The sequence below is a fragment of the Cryptotermes secundus genome, unplaced genomic scaffold (genome assembly GCF_002891405.2).
Source record: "Cryptotermes secundus unplaced genomic scaffold, Csec_1.0 scaffold1019, whole genome shotgun sequence".
Lineage (NCBI taxonomy): Eukaryota > Metazoa > Arthropoda > Insecta > Blattodea > Kalotermitidae > Cryptotermes > Cryptotermes secundus.
Genome location: NW_019729226.1, coordinates 68490 through 89133, shown reverse-complemented (window position 1 = coordinate 89133; position 20644 = coordinate 68490). Strand labels below are relative to the sequence as shown.

Below are 20644 nucleotides of genomic sequence, written 5' to 3'. Positions count from 1 at the left end.
AGAAATTCTTGACCTTACCGGGACTCGAACTCCGACCCCTTGGCCGTCCAGCCCGTAGCCAGTCCCTATACCAACTACGCTATCCCGGCTCCCAAGTTGTACCATTACTTAATGAAATAAGCACTTCGCCATGAAGTCGAAGTGTAGTTCCACCATTCTCCACCCCGGCACTAGATGGAGGTGAATGGTTAGGTTCATTGCCCAGCTGCGTCACCCCCTTGGAAACATCCCTCGGAACACATTGTATAAGAGACTGGGTCCGCCCCAGAGCCGGTCTGGGCGCCATGGAGTAGAGTAAAATTTCTTTCCCTTCCAGGAATCGAACCCCAGCCGTCCGGCCCGTGATCCGTGGATATACCCACTGAGTTTGCCAATTATGTTCCTCGCCTTGTATAGAACCGAAGGTTCGTTACCGTATTGACAGGAGCCTATCGCTGCAGGGACTACTCCATCCTAAGCAGTTGAATCCATCCCACATTCTCACGCTGTCTTGCGTTAAGATCCATTTTGACAGTGTTCGGCCATTCATTGCTTCAAGTTCACCGACAAAAATGTTATGTATATCTCTATCATGCGTGTTGCATTCCACCCGGCTATATCATCCTCCTTGACTCTAATAATACTCGTATTTAGTGAAACATACAAATTATGAAGCGCCTTATTATACAGTTTTGTCCATCCTTCCGTAATTCCTCTCTCTGAGGTCACATATTCTCAGTAGACACAGTATGAATAGAATTTTAGTTTCTGACACTGGTCGTTACGAAGCATTCTGTACTCTCGGGTATAACGCTGTGTAGTATTTTGAAAGTCAACCGACTTTTCGGAGGAACATCACCTCCATCTTCAAGGTTCAAGAGTAAGCCAAGCAAGAAGGCAGAAAGCAAAGCTGTTTACATGTACATAACCATAACTCTGCTTAACCACAAGGACTTTACTTCGATACCAAATGTTGGTAGTCAGATGTTTTGCAGAACCTGTACTTTGCAAACAACTGCATTCTGTTAATACAACTGTGCTTAAGTATCACTGATCGAAAACATCTGCATTTGACACAGTCATGAGATAGTTGAGTCCTGTTCCCGACCTCACAATCGGTTTTGCATAGCTTAAACTTAATATTACCCTTTTCAATTTTAAAGTTTCAGTCGTCCAAGACATATTTCCATAAAGTTTGTACGCATTTCTTTGTTCCCCCCACTGAGTTACACGACCTTTCTGTTTCCTCTTGCTTTACAACCAGCCCCCATACTCCTTTATGGCGTAGTGCTTAATTAGTCAAGCACAGGACAACTTTACCTTACCTTGCCTTACAGCAAGAGTCCCTCAGACTGATGCAGTTCATATGATCAGCACTGTACACTGCTGCCTCTTACTGTGAAGATATTCTCAGCAAACTGATGGCAGTAGGGTGGGAGGAGGTGGAATGGAAGGAAAGCGGAAGATGCCAGCCAAGATCTCCAGTGTGGTTGTCATGACAACGATATGAGAAGGCTGTAAGGAGCTTCATTTCCTCCCTCCAAACCACTCCACTATCTCCTATAGCAACTTCAGCTTTCATCCTACATTCCCAAGGGGTTGCTTGCCGCGCTGAGTCTTCTGGAATAATCAGAGAAGAAAGGAGAGGTTAGTGGAGAGAGGTAGAAATGTTAGGAGCAATGGAGGACGACGACTAGTCACGTGGTGTGAAATGTCTCGTCAATTTCGAGCAGCGTAGTGCAAGCCCAATGAAACTTCCAGTCATACGCATGTGCACTCGTGACTGTACTTTATCTGAATAGTTTTTTAAAAAAATACGATGTGTTATGTTTTATTTTATATTTATTTACCGCCTTACGCTTTGGTTTTCATTTTAATTAATTGCCGTTTAAGTATAGTCTGAAAAAATGTTGAATCAGGTGATTTTTGTGTAGGCCCTATGTAAGGGAATTATATGTATTTATATTTTCCCTTTGGCGCTACAGCCCCAAATTGGGCTTTGGTCCACCTCCACGAAAGTCTCAGTTTCACTTCGGTTTACTAGATCTTAGACATTCGGTAGGACTCCTTGGGCGGGTGATCAACTCGTCGCAAAGCCTCTACCTGTACACAAACACAGAAAAAGGCACCTAGATTACCGGAGACAAAGCTGGCCTGAGCTGTAATTCTCCATCTTTTATGCTAGCCGAAAGTTTATAGTCACGCTCAAAAGAGCGCTCCACTTAAAACTATTATAATTATTTTATATATATTTTTTTTTGTTTCGCTTTGGTTTTACGGTATTTTCCCTCGTGTGACGATCGGGTAATTTCATTTCGCAGTTAGAGAATTCTTCCGTGCGCCAGTGCAGTCAGTTCATTATCCTGGGATAGCTGCAGTCGGTTCGTGCTCTGTTCTCCCATGTCATGTTTACCGATGCCGACAGTTTCATGCTGTCCAGCCAGAGACGATCAAACACTTCTTATTTCTGTATCAAGAGACTTTAAAGGGAAGCATTTGTACGTCTTTTATTGTACAAGAGAAAATGGTTGCTTTCGGATATGTGATTTACCTTTCTCGTGGCGATGATTGTTGGAAATCACGTCTTCTGGTACTTCTGCAACTTGCTCAGTCGCCGGCTTCCCACTCCGGGGAACCGTGTCCACTCCCTGCTCAGATCATGTGGGGTTTGTTGTAGAGAAAGTGGCATTGGGGCAGGTTTTCTTCGAGTGCTTTCGTTTCCCTTACTAGTTCTCATTCCAACTGCTCAACATTCATTAATCTTCCTATCATCAATGGCTGCTTAATCTCGATACTGACAGCGTCATTAAATAAGAACCGCAGAAAGAAATGACATTTCAGAGGAACCTGTCTTCTCCATCTTCAAGGTCCCTTGTACCCTGAAGATGGAGTCAGCGAATTCCCCAAGACTTTGTGGTATGTTTTATGACGCTGTCACTATTGAGACTATACAGCGTCGAAAGATTCGATGGAAGTTATAACGATTTGGAAGGAAGCGGCCGTGGCCTGTTCCAGGTACTACCGTGGTAATTCCTTGAAGGGTCTGAGGGAGTGTATAGATGTCAGCTAGATCAGTGTTTCTCAACCGCCGGGCCGTGGCCCGGTACCGGACCCTCGTCTTATATATAAAAGAAGAATATACCGGGCCGCGGTCTCGCAAAGGTTGAGAACCACCGAGTTGGACTAGTCGGCGTCCGGGCTCAGGCCCGAATTGCGCATCTCATCAGTGGAAGGCAGTAGCCTTGGTTTCTGTCTCTCAGACTCTACGGCGGCACATCTCATGAGACTATAATCTCGCACTCGAATGTTTTTATGTGAACTAGTATTTGAAAGAGGACAGACATTCTTTTTGCTTCGTTGTTTATTCTCTGCCTTATAAAATTTTCCGATATAATTTGTGCAAGTTCATAAACAAGCAAACAGAGGTTGTGCTTTTGTCTTCTCACTTCCATCTTCAGATCCTTCTTCCACCTTCCCCACTCCTACCCCCTCTTTCTCTTGTGCTCCGTTTTTTGCACCCACCATTTATATCTTTGTAGTTTCCTTCCACCTCCTTTCTGCGCCACCAAGTTGAAACATTTGAATACATTGTCTCCTTGCTTTCTTTTCCATGTCATCGGCCCTGCCTACGTGCCCGTTGTCTTGATGTACGTCTTGTGCTGTCGGAACCAGGGCTCAACTCAGCTGAAGAGCGGCATGTAAGTATCAGATCATTTCTCGTCATGATGAATCAGTTTAATTTCGATTTGCAGTGAAGTGTCATTGTATTAATGCATTTGTTAACAGGGATCATTCACAAAACTAATAATACATGATACTAGATACAAAGTGTATATCTAAACCAATGAAGTGAAGAGCTCTGGTTTAGATGGCCGTGGTTCAAGTCCAGATAGGGGAATTCGTAGTGTTATCCCTGTCCAGCCGACTGATCTGTGGGTACGTAGGGGGTTTATTTGCTCGTGGGTAGAAGAGCCTAGGTGTAAATTCGCAGACAGTTTTTTTTTCATGTTTAATAACTCCAGGCGGTAACGTAGTTGGTTGAGGCACTATGCTATAAGCCGGAAGGTCGTGGGTTCGATTCCCGATGAGGCCATTTAATTTTTTTCAATTGACCTAATCCGTCCAGTCGCACTATGGCCCTGGGATCGACTCATCCTCTAACAGAAATGAGTACCAGGAATCTTCCTGAGAGTAAAGGGCGGCCTGCGCATAAGGCTGAGAACCTCACCACCGTCTGTGAGCCGAATGTCTAGAAAATGTGAGAGCCTCGACATCTCACAGTCCTGTGGCCCTTCACGGCCTGTTACAGGAATAGTTTTGCCTTTCTTTTTTTAAAGCCTTAAGCGATTGGATGTGTAAGACAATCTCAAATTATTTTCTGCTGGCAGATAGACGCCCTCTAACACGCTTCGCATAAGAGAGGTTGAATTTGCCAAAACGCAGCAGAGAGGGTGGTGTATTCAGAATTAACAAATTTTTATAATCATTTATTTCATACGTTTAGCGGTTTTCGTAGTGATGATTTTTCAGATTGTGTTCTTCTGAGTCGTGACACCGTATCCACCTTCAAGACTGCATACATGGTTTCGTAGCCCATGAGAATACATTCTGAATTTATTTAATATTTGTGATTGTGCTTGACTATTCAAAATCAGTTGCCCATATCTATTACTGTTTAAACACCCAAGGTGTAGCATAAGAAATTTAGTANTTGGTTTCGATTTCCAAGAGGGGAAATATATTTTTATCCACTCCAACGTCCGTTTCTACACAGCCAGCCTGCTATGCAATGAATACCAGGGGCTCTTTCCCTGGGGTAAGTTTGCCGGGTCACTCACCTCCATCTAGTAGCGAGATTAAGAGCACGTGGATAGACCTCCACTCTCCTGTACAGTTTTCATGGCATAGTGCGGAATTAATTAAACACGGGGACAACTTTACCTTTTCATGTGCAATCCCAAGGTTCCCCCCAATACATATAGGCCCATGCTTCAGTTTGCTTAAATCTGTTCTTATTATCTTCCATGGCCATACATATACGTATGTTCCAGGCATTTCATGAAACACACGCCATGAATTAACGGCTGTGTGTTCCTTCATTGGTTCATATAAAGAATGAATGGTATATTTCGCCCGTTTTCAAAACCTTCGACTCAGTCCACATTTTGTCAATATAGGATAATTACAACAACAGACTATGTGGTTTTAGTCCGCAGGCGACGTATACCTCCATGGTCAAGTGGCCAGAGTTCCTGGGTACAGATATAGAGGTACTGGGTTTGATTCCCAGCGCTACCAAATTTTCTGAAAAGTAGTGGGTCTGGAACGGGGTCCACTCAGCCTCGTGAGAATAATTGAGAAGCTATTTGAAGGAAATAGCAGCTGCGGTCTAGAAAACCGAAATTAACGGCCGTGGGGATCCGTTGCGCTGACCACATGACACCTTCTATCCGCTAAAGTTGGCACTAACTTCGCCGACAAGCGGCGGTGGCTCGGTCGGTATAGTTCGCTTGCGGACTACAGGCCACTGAGTTTTTTTGTTTGTTTGTAACGTGATGGGGAACAGCGTGCCAGAAAATTATACGAGATTCACACCGCAGCAGTGGCAGTGGTGAGCTGTGCCGTCACCACGGATGCTGTCTACCTGATACCGTGTAAGACAGCGGTGATCTGTTAAGCTACTCTCATGGTCAGTTGAAGGAGACTGTAAACCAGGGAGTGCTATGCCGGAGTTTTATCTCTTTGTTCAGTGACTGTCAAAAAATATTTTTGACGTTCAAATTTGCGGCCTCTGGAAAACTACTCGCCTGTTCAGATTCGCTTCTTTTGTTTGTTAGTTTGATGACAAGTCCCACTTTGTTGTTGTGGAATGCAAGANAAAAAAAAAAAAAATTGTATTAATGCACTAGCAGAGCTGGTTCTCTTCTAAGTAGATTTTTGGCTATGGCTGTTTCAACTTGAGCCGTAATAACGACGAGCTACAGGCTGGACGGCCGGGGTTCGATTCTCTGGATTTTTCTCTACTCCACAGCATCCGGCCTCCTATACAGTGGGTGCCGGAGGTAAAACCGCCGGGGAGTAAAGCTGACCACCCATCTCACATAATGCCGAGTTCAAGAATTGTGGAGCTATACGTGCACTACCCCGTGTTCATGGCTCGGTGCTTAACTAATTAAGCACAAGTTCAACTTTACCACGCCTTGTTTCAATCTGTTGATTTGATGTTGCCTTTGTGCCTGCTCATTTCGATAACTGCAGTATATGATGGCTGTTATCTGAACACGAAGAAGCATTTTGTGACTTGCGTTAATGCCGCTGTTCATGACGCTGAAAGCCGGAGAGCAGAAAGCATTACACTTTCCTTGTGCCGAGTTAAGACCGGATTCTGTGTGACATTCAGCGTTAAAAAAATGTAAATGGTGGTGTGAGGAAGGGATTCTTGGAGAAGCGAAAGGGACATAAATCAATGTCTTGAAGAGGTCGAACAGGTTGTGCCGTCTGTTAGAAGTTAGGACCTTTGGTGGGGGAAAAATATATGATTGCATGGATAACAATCCACAGCTGTATCATTTGTTTCGATTGATTAGATGGAAGTTGGTAATTTATAGGCTGTATATTTATAACACTCATGATTTAAGGATACTGGGAATCGATTCCCAACACAGAGTGAAATGGGGGGACCTTCAAAAAGGAAAGAAGAGTCCCCATAAAAAATGGTGAAAGGGTAACTTGTCTGTGCTCCTAATTAATTAAACACCACGACATGAAGATATGTGGTGGACTGGAGGTGTAGCTCCACCAATTTTAACCTCGATACTAGTTGGAGGTTAGTGGTCAGCTTCACGCCCCTACCGCATTACCGCCAAAGAAGATGCGATGGAGGAGGAGGGAATCTCTTTCCTCTGCTAAGAACCCCGGACACCAAGCAAAGTCCCCAAACAATATGTGGTCAGCTTCACGCCTCGGCCACTTTACTCCCTGGGAAGGATGCCCATCTGGTGTACCCATTGGATAGGAGGCTGCGTGGGCCCCAGAACCGGTCCTGATGGCGTGGGCTGGAGAGAAACTTTGCCCCTACCGAGACTCAGATCTCCGACCCCTCGACCGTACACCCCGTAGCCTTTCGCTCTACCGACTGCGCTGCCCCCGCTCTCCTGATGCACTGGTTGACCATTTCATTTGTAGGGGCAGTCTTGTGTTCGTAGACGGGTAATGTGCTAGGTTGTCAGTTTTTGCGACATGTTTCGACCTTAAAAGTTCATCATCAGGTAGATACTTTTTCGTATTTGCTTTACTCTATTGTGTTTTATAGTTGACCAAGTTTTAACCAAGTTTTAGAACTGAGCTAGAAATGCAGTACGGCGCTACAGTTACATACAAGTGTCCACGTGACGATGATCTTGTAAGACCGGAAGTATAGAAATATCGTTTATATAAAAGTGACAGCCTAGCCCACCAACAGACTACAAGCAATGACCAAGGGGTCGGAGTTCTAGTCCCGGTGGGGGCAATAATTTTCACTCCTCCATGTCGTCCACACCGTCTCTGAGGTCTACCCAACCTCCTCTACAATGGGTACCGTTGACTTTTTCCCCGAGAGTAAAGCGGCTGGGGCGTGAAACTGTCCTCACCTCCATCTAAGGGGTAACTTTACCTTACCTTTTACATTTTGCCGAGTTACACGCCTACGGAGGAAGTTGGAGTGAGGTACAGCCTTCTTCCTTGCCTTTCACATTTTGAGGTATTTTTACTTCCAGTAGCAGTCACTCTCCCATCATTTTATAAATCCTTAACTTCATTCTGTACCTCATTATTCATCTTTCAGTTTGACGTCAAGACTCTTCCTAAATTCTTTTAATGCTTGGATTATACGTATTTTCGTCTTCCTCCCCAAGCAGTCACCTAGTCAGCGAGACAGGCGTTTAGAAAAGTTCTTTTCTTAAGCACACAAATTAAATGAACATGTTGAGGTAGCAGTTTAGGTTGTGGCTGGAAGGGGGCAGCAGTGGCTCAACTTTAATCATCTCTTCCAGCAGACATTTATGGGCAAATATTCCTCGAAATGAATGAAGGGAAAAGATATGGAAACAGAGAAGGACATTATAATAGCTTGGGGACGTCTACATAAAGGGGGGCACGCGGTAGCGTAGTTGCTTGAGGGGCTATGCTACAAGCCTGAAGGTAGTGGTCATTGGATTTTTTTTCAATTAACCTAATCCTTCCCGCCGCACTATGGCCCTGGGGTCGACTCAGCCTCTAACAGAAATGAGTACCAGGAATTAATTAAATAATTTTCCTGGGAAGTAAAGCGCGGCCGGCGCGTAAGGCTGATAACCATACCGTCATCTTTGAGCCGATTGTCCAGATAATGTGGGACCCTCAACGTCTCACAACCCTATCGGCCTTCATGGCCTGTTACAGGGATAGCTTTACTTTATTTCTAATTCTGGCATCGGTGAAGGTGAGAATTCTGTCTTACTCTTTGTTGACTCTACTCAAAGTAAAAGGGGGCAGATATTTTCGGGAAAGCCTTTAAAATAAGTCGCCGATTTAGTGAACCAGAATTTTATGGGCCAGATGATTTAGAAGCTGTCTTGCTTTGTGAGACTGAGCAACTGAAAGTATGGAAAGTTGAATTAACATCACTGATGCCAAGATCTAGGCTAACACAGCCAATGTAACAGTCCGCCACCCAAGAACTTTCGTCTCTGTACTATTGAGGCTACTCATATCGATAGAGACAGAGGGTTGGTTGGGTGGGGGGGGACGACGACTGACTCGATAAATCCTCTTAAAAATGTAAGAAAGTAAAGGAATTAGATAGAGAGAAGCTTCTACAAAAGTAATTTGAAAATACATTACAGTTTTATAGGTCGTTATAAGACAAATTAAAAGTAAGTAACTTCATGGTGTGGCGGCCATATTGAAAAGATGATAGTTTATCATCTACTTTTGTGGAACACGAGAGCTCATTATCGTGTTCACAAGAGCCCTTCTCTAAGGTCTGATTGTGGTATATTACATCGGTATACGGAATTCAAATTAACCTACACTCTATAGATCAATCATGTTCCTAGAAAATACGGTGACTCCATCATAATAAGATGCCACTGAGAGAGAGCATTCATTGTGACTGGGAAAGCAGCACTTAGTCCTTACTGCTCAGGGGACCAACAAGATGGCGGAGGAGTTGTTGATACTTTTGTTATATTTCATGTCTGTCAGTCCATGCATCCATCACATCCCTCCGTTTCCGTCCACCCAACCATCAGTTCATTGCTCAGGCTGTCTCCGTATCTCTATCTACCTATCTACCTACCTACCTACCCACCCACTTACCCATCCATCTTCATGTCTATCCGTTTATCGATATATCTATCTACCCACCCACCTTCCCACCTACCTACTTGTCTATCCGTTTATCGATATATTTTTATCTACCCACCCACCAACTTGTCTGTCCGTTTATGGATGTGTATCTGTGTCTGTCCGCCTTTCTATCTGTTCACCCATCCAGCGGACAGAGTGTATCCAGACATCAATTCGGTCTGTCTGCTCCCCACCTCGGACTGCTACCTAATGATGTTCCGCTCCGTAAGCTGTCTACACGGCGATGCTACGGCCACTTCCATGCTAAATAAATGAGAAGCTTCCTGCCAAATTTTTATCGCACTGCAGGGCCCCTTGACTGGTTCGTTATTACGGTTTATGTAAGGAAAGAGAAGCGGTGACTTGTGGTCCTGGCTCATTATTCTCCTCGCCAAAAGTTACTGCTTCTGTGAATGGCTATTACAACTTTAATGCGTACCACATGTGGAAGGCCCACACTTCAAGAGATGAACCACGTTCTCTTGCGCGTTAAAAAGAGCCTCGAATGGAATAAGAGTTGAAACCCAATTAATTATCTCCGTTAATTTGAAATGGATTATAGAACCATTGCTGTTTAGTTTGTTTCCCACTGACTTAATAGTTCTTACCAATCTTCAGCAGTACTACTTTAACTTTTAAGTACACAGACTGTGTCTGGGTGAAGTATTGCAATTCCATCCGATAATTCTCGATGTTGAGTGTAGCATAATTTTCCATACCGGCATACGTGTAAATAAAAACGTTAAGAGAGATTTATGTAAAGAGGCTGTCTAAACGAATTTAAGGAAGATTACCAAACTTATGAAGCAGCAGATTCCATCGAAACATGCGCGACCCTCTAACAGGCTACACGGCAACCTGTTCCGGGGGACCGCACCCCCGTGAGTATCACTCATCTCATGCGTCTTCTCTTATCCTGTTATCATTTGCCATCGTGACTTGTAGATGCCACTTGGCATTCGTATTAGGCCCAGCGTTGAAATTTCTACTTCATGACTGCACGTGTAAGCCTTGTGAGCGAAGAATCCACCCCCCTCACATTCGGAAATAAATTAATTAAGGTAATGGGCCACAGATTGTTTTGTATTCCCGGTACTTCTGCTGCTGTGTTAAAGAGATTTTGTTGCATCGCTCAAAGGGGCAAGAGTCTTTATGATGTCGGCAGCCACAAACTACAGCAGATGAACGTATACTGGAAGGAAACGACTTATATTAAGTCCTTTGTTATGAGCGATTGGGTGGGGGAGGGAAGAGTGTGGACATTCATCGTGTCTGTCTGTGTGTGTGTGGGGGTACCACTGCGCGACAAGTGACGAGGCTGTAGTCGCCATGACGTAAAACCAACTCGTATAAGCGAGGTTATACGATGTCGTAAAGACGCGGCGTGGAAGTTGGTTGCCATTCTGCTTGGTGTCCCTAGGGATGTAGGGCCCCTAGGACCTGTCTCCTCCTGACAATCACTGCGTGTTCACGCCATCAGCTGTGGCTTGGGCCTCCAAGCGTCGGACTGGCCGCGACTCTTTGCAGACCGGTTAAAATGATAACATAGAATTTGCGCCTTCATATAACGTATCATTGAAAAGAAAAACATCAGTAGGAAATATGGAATGCGGAACTTACGAGTTCAAAGATGTACTCCATTTCGAAGTACGCTACTTTTGTAATTACTCCCAGAAGCGGAACTCGGCCTCTCAAAACGCTAATGTGCAGTTGCGTTCCGTAACCAGTAACAGCTTCACGTGCACGAATGGATGTATCTCACGAATTCACTAATAACCAAAATGCCCATAACCCTATTGTAAATGAAACCCCTGAATTTATCATAAATAAACTGGTAAATACTTTGTTACGGTTTAAATGGAGAAGTAAAGTTGTCTCTGTGCTTAACTAATTAAACACTACGCCATGAAAACTTATGGGGGAGAGGATATATAAATCTACGTATTCTTGACCTCACCAGTAGTTTGAGGTGAGTGGTCAGCTTCACGTCTCCTTCTCTTTATCCCGGGGAAAACGCCCCGTTATCCACTGAATAGGAGGTTGGGTGGGTCCCAGAGCCGGTCTGGACGACATGGCGAGGAGAAAATTCTTCACCCTACTGGCACCCATACTCCGACCCCTCTGTCGTCCAGCCCGTAGCCAGTCGCTATACCGATTGAGCTATCTCAGCTCTATTTTATGGAGGTGGTAAGCCATGTATCCGCGAAGTTAATTTTGTCGTATTAAAAGTAAAGTAAAAGTAAAGCTATCCCTGTACCAGGCCATGAAGGCCCATAGGGTTGTGAGACGCTGAGGGTCCTATATTATCTAGACAATCCTCTCAAAGAAGGCTGTGAGATTGTCAGCCTTACGCGCCGGCCGCGCTTTACTCCCCAGGAAAATTATTTAATTAATTCCTGGTACCCATTTCTGTTAGAGGCTGAGTAAACCCCAGGGCCTAGTGCGCCTGGAAGGATTAGGTCAACTGAAAAAAATCCAGTGACCTCATCGGGACTGGAATCCGCGACCTTCCGGCTTATGGCATAGCCCCTCAACCAACTACGCTACCGCGTGCCCCCAATTTTGTCGTATTAAGGTATATTTTTCTGAACAATTGAAAAATTCACGGGCCTGAAATTTGATATGCACTACCTCCCCTTAAAACGCAAGTCAAGTGACGGTTACGAAATCATTTGAAAGGTATCATGGCACGTCGTAACAGCCTGTTACAGTCGAACCGGTGTGATTCTGGTACATGGACAAACGTGACAGACCACACAAGTATCTATCACGGATTAAATATAAAAGCATTTTTAAATTCCTCGGTCGTGGGGTTTCGTTGCGCTGACAACGCGACACCCTCTATCCGTTAAAGTTGGCACTAACTTCGCCGACAAGCGGCTGTCGCTAGGTCGGTATAGTTCGCTTGCGGACTCAAGCCACTGAGTTTTTTTTTAATTTGTAACCACCTTCTCAGCGACAGCTAAGTTGGAATGAGCTGTAAGCAAGCTTGGTTTGGACCGGCCACGGTAGCAGTTGTGGGAGTTCTACTCACATTTTCATTTCGCCGAGAGCCTGTCTCTGTTAGTCATTCAGCGACGCTATCTGTGTCGATACTGTATAGTTCTGACATGATTTGGAAGCCGTTTGAAGGGAAGCGGCCTTGGCCTAATCTAGGAATTAACCCGACATTTGCTTGGAGGGACTGAGGAAAAGAACACCTTCAGAAGGATAGCCGGTATCCAAGCCAAGATTCGAATCTAGTAATTTCCGAGTACAAGTCTGGAGCGTTGCCACTAGACCAGCCAGTTCGGTGAAAGCTTTTCCTGCCATTCCAGTACGAGAGGAAAAGATGCTAGAGAATTCAGCACGAACTGCAAGAATCGTGTAAGATAAAGTTGTCCATGTGCTTAGCTGATAAGCACTACTCCATGAAGGCGTATGGGGGGAGCTGATGTATATATTCACTTGTGCAAGCGACAGACAGAGGACTCGGTTCGTCTGGTTAATGTGAGAATCCGTTTTGGAGACTGAAAACACATTCACAAGAGACGATATTTGTGATTAATAACAATTCTTGACACCGTATAGTCTGGTAGAATTGTGCCTACGTTTCGGCATAGCGTTCTGGCGATATATTCAGGTTCTAAAACTGCCCCCACCAAACAAGCAACGAATAGACCCTGAAGACGGAGGCGGTACGTTCCTACGAAACGTTGGTAAACTACTATCAGACTGCCACTTCAGCTCTCACTTAACTAATAACATCTTACCCTTTTGTGGTTCATTGTAGGAAACAGTTGGAGATGAATTACTTTCAGCACCAAGTTAGCGGTTTCATATTATCACGTCATGGTCGAGGCATTTATGTGTATTCTGTGGAGAGGTTAACAACCCACAGATTCCTATATTTCCGGCAGACAGTTCTGTGTGCTGATCTACTAGTTTTAGAATTTGGGCTATCAAGTTGGTTGTGATCACCCTATGGATTTCATTTTGTTGGAGTGCTTCTACACTTCTCATCCCCCCTCCTATCGACCTTAACTTCTCCGTCCTCTTCATTCGCCTGTCCTTTTTTCCGTCTGGGTGATCTTGCAACTGCCAGGAGTAGTTTAGCGACCCGTAGACAAGCCCCTGTGCTAGCTTTTCCTGCTTGTTATTGGCTTTCAGGGATGCGACACAAAGCTGAAGTGAGTAGAGAGAGGACAGATGATAAGGGTGCCTGGATTGTGCGCCAGATGGGGGATGAAATAGGGAGAAAGAAGGGATGTTGGAAGGCTATGTCAGAAAATACGACATGGTTGGAAAAGATGGAAGGGGGTAGTTTTGTTTGGGGTTCTTTTGTGTTATAGGTAACCCAATATTCTGTTTTTGTTGCTTTTCCCCTGTACCCTTACGTTTTGTCCATACCACTTGAGGGGAAAAAGTGTGTTGAAAGCACACCCACAAAATAATAAAAACAGGTTTTGGTTAGGCAAAGACTTTGAAATTTTTAGCAGCCTCTGGTGGATGCAAACAAGGAGAAGGATATGAGCCAGTTTGTCACTTCGTATGATTGCTTCTGATATGAATATGTCTGCAGTCTTCCCGCGTGAAGAACTTAGTACATTCCTTCTCGAAACTTCTCTTTATTTAGTGCAAGAGTGACACCAAGGGAGACCGGATAGCACCGAATACAATCCCTTCCCCCCATATTTACATCTGGAGCCTCAGGACAGTTCAGTATTTCACCAAACCATAATTATTTTTGGTAAAATACGATGTTTCTATGACCTTACGTATCCATACGGATTGCCGATAAGTATGGGTGCCCAGAAAAAGACAGCTACAGGAGATCACAACGTTATATTATCTCGTTGGTTATTTTGAACCATGAACTGCCTATTCGTCAGTCAGACCAAACGAATACAGTTTGGATCATTCTCAAAAGCAACATGCTGAGACATGTCTCAGTGCAGCAGTGGGAAGAACTTTCCCCGTGCTTAATTAAGCACCATGCAATGAGGACGTATGAGGGAGTGGATAAATAACTTCACCATTCGTAATGTTGGCAATAGATGAAGGTGAGTGATCAGCTTCACGCTCCAGCCGCTTTACTCCTAGGGAGTGAACCCCCCTGTACTCATTGGATAAGAGGCTGGGCGAGCCCCGGAGGCGGCCTAGGCGTCGTTAGGGTGGAGGAAAATTTCTTACCCCTGCCGGGAATTGAACCCAGACTGTCCAGCCCATAACTTTTGTTTTACCGATTGAGCTATCTCCGCTTATGAGTGCTATCACTACTCACTTATTATTGGTAGCTTTTAATGCAAATCTGGACCGAGGCAGCGGATAGGTTCGCCATCCACAGTTCAATGAAACTCCTGCAAACCGCGCAATAGAAGGGAGATATGTATTTTCTTATACAGCACAAAGGGATGGATTGTATCTTATATAGGGCCTACATTAATTGATAAGAGAACGAGATGGGTTGTCGAAGGGGTTTGTGGGAGGGTAAGGGGAGATATGACACAATAAATTGTGCGGTAAGAGGAATGGATGTAATGTTGGAGGGATGAAGGGTGCGTTGCGATAGATAGGGGAAGAAAAGGAACGAGGGTTAAACATAGCTGTTAGGGGTGTTTTTAAGGCCCATAGAATACGATGCTGTTGGGATCGGGGTTATCGAATGAGGGGTTTGAGGGTGTAGGCTCTATTGTCGAGGGTGAGATGGTGTCGCGCTTCCCCTTGCAGCGTCTGTCACCCCCTGGAACTGAGTGAGCAGCGAATGTAAATGTGGGGAAAAGTAAATTAGCAAAACTTGGGCTGAATGTTGCCGCGTACACAGTATTCAGGACGGCTTTCGCTCGAAGCACGATCCAGGGGCCTATTATCTCGACTGCGAATTTTCGGGAAATTCTTCAGTCACTCCAGGCAAATGTCAGAATAATTTAAAGAGGCTAAATATTACTACCTTCAAGTCCTCGTTAATTGCAGTTTATAATTACCCTTTCATATCCCAGTCTGTGCTACAGTTAAATAAACTCTGGCGTTCATAGACGCCTCGGAAGCATGGAATAAAAAAGGGCGAAGTTGTCCCTGTGCTTAAGTAATTAAACACTACGCCTTGACGACGTATGGGGGAGTGGATGTATAGATCCATATTTTTTGACCTCGGCAGTAGTTTGAGGTGAGTGGTCCCCTTTACTCTCGGGGAAAGAGCCCTCGGTACCCATTCTATAGGGGGTTGGGTGGGCCCCAGAGCCTGTCAGGGCGATGTGGAGAAGAGAAAATCCTTGACCCTACCGGAACTCGAACTCTGACCCCTTGGTCGTTCAGCCCATAGCCAGTCGCTATACCGACTGCGCTATCCCGGGAAGTAAATATTGTAATATCTGTCGACGTAGCCGCTGTACTGTTTATTGTTAAGGTAGGAAAACTGTCAAATTGAACTCTTATGTAGAAGTCAACGTAATTAAACGTAACTTCATCCTGCATACAGTTCTTCCAATGCCATCAACGCAAATACATAGCATTAAGTGTTTATTGTTACCCACTACATGTTTCGACCATGTTTGGGGTTCATCTTCAGGCGGTATACGCACTTGTATAATACTTACGAGCAAGGGGTCCATGTTAGAATATATGATGATTGATGTTTAAGAATGTTTAGAACCTTAAGATGACCCAAAAAATGGGGCCGAAACATGCAGTGGTTAAGCATAAACAGCATTGTAGGATGTAGGCCCTTTCTAAGTAATGACACTATAAACAGCGGTCATTGCTAGGTAATGTCTGTAAACAGAAACAGGAATAATGTTCTCTACGCGCTCCGAGCGATAGTCACGAGATTCAACAGTAGAATAACTGTTGGGAGTTGCGGTCCGTACCGAGGCTACATAATGAGTCGATTGTGCGTTGTGAGTTCGGCATCTGGAAGTCAGTTCAGCTCAGGATCTGCAGCGAGATAGACGAGAGCCAGTGAGGGCGTGAGGCCGTGAACGCGGAAGTTGAGGGATCTAAGGCGTTGGGAACCGTTACCAGATAACGACTGGTGAAGAAACAGCAGACTGAGAACACTTAGTGCGCGCTATAATCAACTATGAATTAGCGATAGCTACTTGTAGTTACGATCTGTAAGTGTTAAATATATATGCAATTATCAATCCAAACCCCGTCTATAATGGCACTCAATCACGTGACAGTATTAATACTAGATACTTTGTAGATGGCATTGTAAGAATTGTAAATATAAAACAAAACAAGTTGATACAAGCAAAATATATCCTGGATGTTTTGGCGACTCATTTACCATCATCAGATGTATCTTTCATTAACAGGGAAGCCATTAAAAGTTAAGCAAGTCTGACTGTAATCCATCTGAAATAAATGGGCCCGCAGTTTCAAAGCTATAGAATGAAGGCAAAAGCAAATCATTCATAATGCTATTGTGTCTTTATTTTATTTTCAAGGACCATCTATATATATAAATCCGTGGTCTGTAGTCCTCAGGCGAGCTATACCGACCGGGCGACCGCCGCTTGTCGGCGAAGTTAGTGCCAACTTTTACTGATAGAGGGTGTCGCGCGGTCAGAGCAACGGATCCCCACGGCCGTTAATCTAGGTTTTCTAGACAGGAGCCGCTACTTTTCCATTCAAGTAACTCCTCACTTATCCTCACGAGGCTGAGTGGATCCCGTTCCAGGTCCGCTACTTCTTAGAATATTTGGTAGCGCCGGAGGTCAAACCCGGGACCTCTGGATCTGTAGCCAGGAATTCTGACCACTAGACCAAAGATGACTCATATATATATATATATATATATATAGGCGTTACATGAAACTGCCTGAGCCCGTTTGTTCGTTCCATCCATCCTGCTCTCTAACGGCGCGTCACAGAAGTACCTTATGGCCCAAGAAGACAAAGGACTTTTCTTGTGGAGAGACCGGTGCAGGAAATTTGTTAATTTTTCTGCTCCATACATGAATTCGAATCCAAGCCAACTTATTTCACAGTTACTTTCCCCTAAAGAAAGGTACTGGGATCGTCACAGCAATAGGAACGTTGCTAGGATACTGGGGGAAGTCTTCACTGTCTTCTGTTGTTACTGTGATATGCAGGAAAACTCGCCGTTATCGTGATGCGGAATAGGACGGAGAAAATCCACATTGTCTACTGCTGTTGTTAGGACACGGCGAAATAAGAAGGGGTGACACACGCATATATATGATGGTGATCCCCGTCAAATTTGGTGGATAATTTAAGCGTCCCACGAACAAAACAATGAGTCCCAGGAGGAACCAGTCGCCTACTTTCCTTCGATACTACACGCATCGCATACAAAACGGACGCGTTCTGCAATTATTTCATTGTCGCTTTAACGTTTTTACGGACCCGTTGCCTAGCAACGATAGGGGGATACATATACATGCACTGATACTAATTGGAAGGATTCATGTAGGACGCCGTTGAGATTGACTCAGGTGCCATGGTATATATACCAAGTTTAGACATTCAAAAGTTGATGAGGATTCACAGACAGCATGGTGATGTCATAAGTTAATTTTTATATTTTCAAAATGAGGAAAGTATGCTAAAAATAGTTTCTGGATTTGAAATGTATTTTTTTTTGGCACGGGAACGCTAGTATGTTTTCATGTCCACTAAGCTACAGGCTTCACGAGCCCGGAATCGGGGATCGATTTCTGTCGAGGACAAGAGATTTGTTTCCCTTTCACTGCGTCCGTACAAGCTTTGGGGAGCAACCACGCTCCTATCCAGTGGATAGCTGGGCTCTTTCCCAGGGGTTAAAACGACCTGGGAGCAAAGGCGACCACCTCCATTAAGTGTCGTGGTTAAGAACACATTTAACTTGAGATACTTAACCTCTCATTCTGTAATCCCCCCCCGAAGTCAAAGAGAGACACAGGATATCAACTGTGTTTTGGGTAGAGTAGTTGTGGGCTGTAGAAACATTGTCGGGTGTACGTTTGGGGAGGAAGGGTTCTGCAACTTTACAGCCATTCGCGCATGTGCTCTCCGAATTGCCTTAATATGTACGTCTTTCTGTAAAGTATCTCGCCCTCCTCTTCAACACACACTCACACTTTTTGTGCTTCAGGCTTACATAACGCCCTCTTGCTGCGGTTCGCGAAAATCGATGTGTTCAAGCAGCCAACAACTCCGCAAGCCTTTTCTCACCCTGTGCCAACCCCTCTGTATAACTTGCACCCCTTTTGGGCGTTAGTTCATTTCAACATCTCCCTCGCTCAACTCAATTTTGTTGCAGAACCCTCACCCAGCTCGTCTTTAATTACCTACAAGAACCGAGCAACACCCGCGAGCACCTCCTCTGTATATCTGCTTCTGTTTCTCTTCCCCATTTCCTGTTCATCCGCAATCTCTCCCTTCACTTTCTCATTCTTTATTACCCTCTCTGTTGCCCACAGGCCCTTGCCAGATTTCTGCTGAGATACAGCCGGAAGCTAAACCTCTCTCCCAATAATCAACAAGTGGTGTGAAAGACGACAAGTACAGTTGACTCCCCTCTCCCGTGTTCTGTCTCTCTCTTCAACTCATGTAATTACTCTAATTAGACCAATTAACAGCCACGGTTGCTTCCCGCAGCCGCAGCTCGGTATAGAGAAACAGCGTCTCTCCCTCAAATGAGAATCGTGTTAATAAAATGGCCTGGGATTTGGTAAAGAAGCAGGGGCTGTGAATAATTGTTCGGTTACCTTGAAACATATGCATTACGCCCGGAAAAGTCTGACGACAAGTAAGATATGTTTAAGAAAAACATTATAGTGAATTTGTTGGAAGTTTTAAGGCTATGAGGGAACGTTCTTGTTGGTGTCTGAAGGATCGACAGGGGCTGTCGCCCCGGGGCTTCCGCAGATTTTATTGAGACATCTGATTCTCTGAACTCACGAGAAATTAATATGTATTTTTAGTTGTAAGGAATAAGAGTAATGTTAAAGAATTTTCATGACCTAAGTTTTGTTACTTATAAAGGCCTTCACATTTTAATTGCTTCAGCCCCCACCCCCACATCAGTGAATTCGGCTCTGAACATACTGCATGCGCGAATTTATATTTTGACAATGTTCCATTGACACATTTAATTGTTTTTAATAAGGTGCACATGAATCGACACATTTGGACACTTGTGTTCATTCTCAGGATGTAAAATTGAACTTGTACCATTGTGTACGATTTCTAATACAGATATTTTTATTCTGTTTACTTCTGTTACCTGTAATTAATCTTCAGAATTATAAAAGTAAATGAGATACTTCGCAGTTTGAGCACCGGATATAAGTCTCTAAGGTAGAAGGAAAGAGACCACTAGGGAGACCTAGACATAAATGGGACGATATTATTAAAATAAATTTTAAGTAATTTAATGAGGTGATGTGAACTGAATTATTGTGGCGCAGGTAGGGACCAGTGACGTGCTCTTTTGGAGACGGTAAGGAACCTTCTGTTTCGATAATATTTTAGGATTCTTTAGTAATTGAGTGACTGGTGGCTTTTCAAGAAGGACCCAGCTCCATGGAGTTAGTTAGTTAGTGGGCCGCGCCATAGCTCAAGCGGTTAGTCGCTGGCTTCCAACCGCGGCAGCCCGGGTTCAATCCCGGGTCTGGTCAAGTGGGATTTGTGGTGGACAGAGTGGCGCTGGGGCAGGTTTTCTCCGAGTACTTCGGTTTCCCCTGCCAATCTTCATTCCACCAATTGCTCCACATTTATCCTCGCCTATCATCTGGGGCTGGTACAATAGGCCAGAAGTGGTCGCAGTACAAGGGACATAGTCCCACCCCACTAGCAATAAAAAATAGTTAGTTAGTTAGTTAGGGCTATGATATGGTCAGTGAAGGAAGATGGGTTGGCACAGACATGTAGCTCGAAAAGGTGGCTGGTGGGGAGAGGTTACACAGAAAATTGTAATTTGAAAAGCTTGAATATAAAGGAAAGTTCTGTCTTCTGGGATGTAACGCCATGTAATCCTGTGAAGGTCTACTACGTTTTGGAGGAACATATCACCTCTATCTTCAGGGTCGAATAGTGAGCAAAGCAAGAAGCCGGTAGGGAGCAGGCAGGTAACCGGGTCTGCTGTATCGTAGAACTAATCACTGCTGTGAAACTACAAATGTAACATGAAGTAACGGTAACACTAAGGAGACCTAGGCATAGATGGGAGGATGATATTCAAATGGATCTATGTATCATCTCTGAGAGAATCATCTGGATTCATGTGGCTGAAGATAAGGACCAATGATGGGCTCTTGTGAACACGGTTATGAGCTTCCATGTTCCATAAGAGGCGGAGAATGGTCTTGAT

At 44.4% G+C, this 20644-nt stretch overlaps 1 protein-coding gene across 1 annotated transcript in view; it reads left to right on the top strand.

The window, feature by feature from the left end:
• The window catches only part of LOC111865575 (transducin-like enhancer protein 4), a 399537-nt gene that overhangs the window by 323882 nt on the left and 55011 nt on the right, over positions 1 to 20644 (top strand). The window contains exon 9 of the mRNA XM_023853727.2: positions 3652 to 3677. Coding sequence (XP_023709495.1) covers positions 3652 to 3677 — 26 coding nt within the window. The remainder of the gene's footprint in view (positions 1 to 3651; positions 3678 to 20644) is intronic.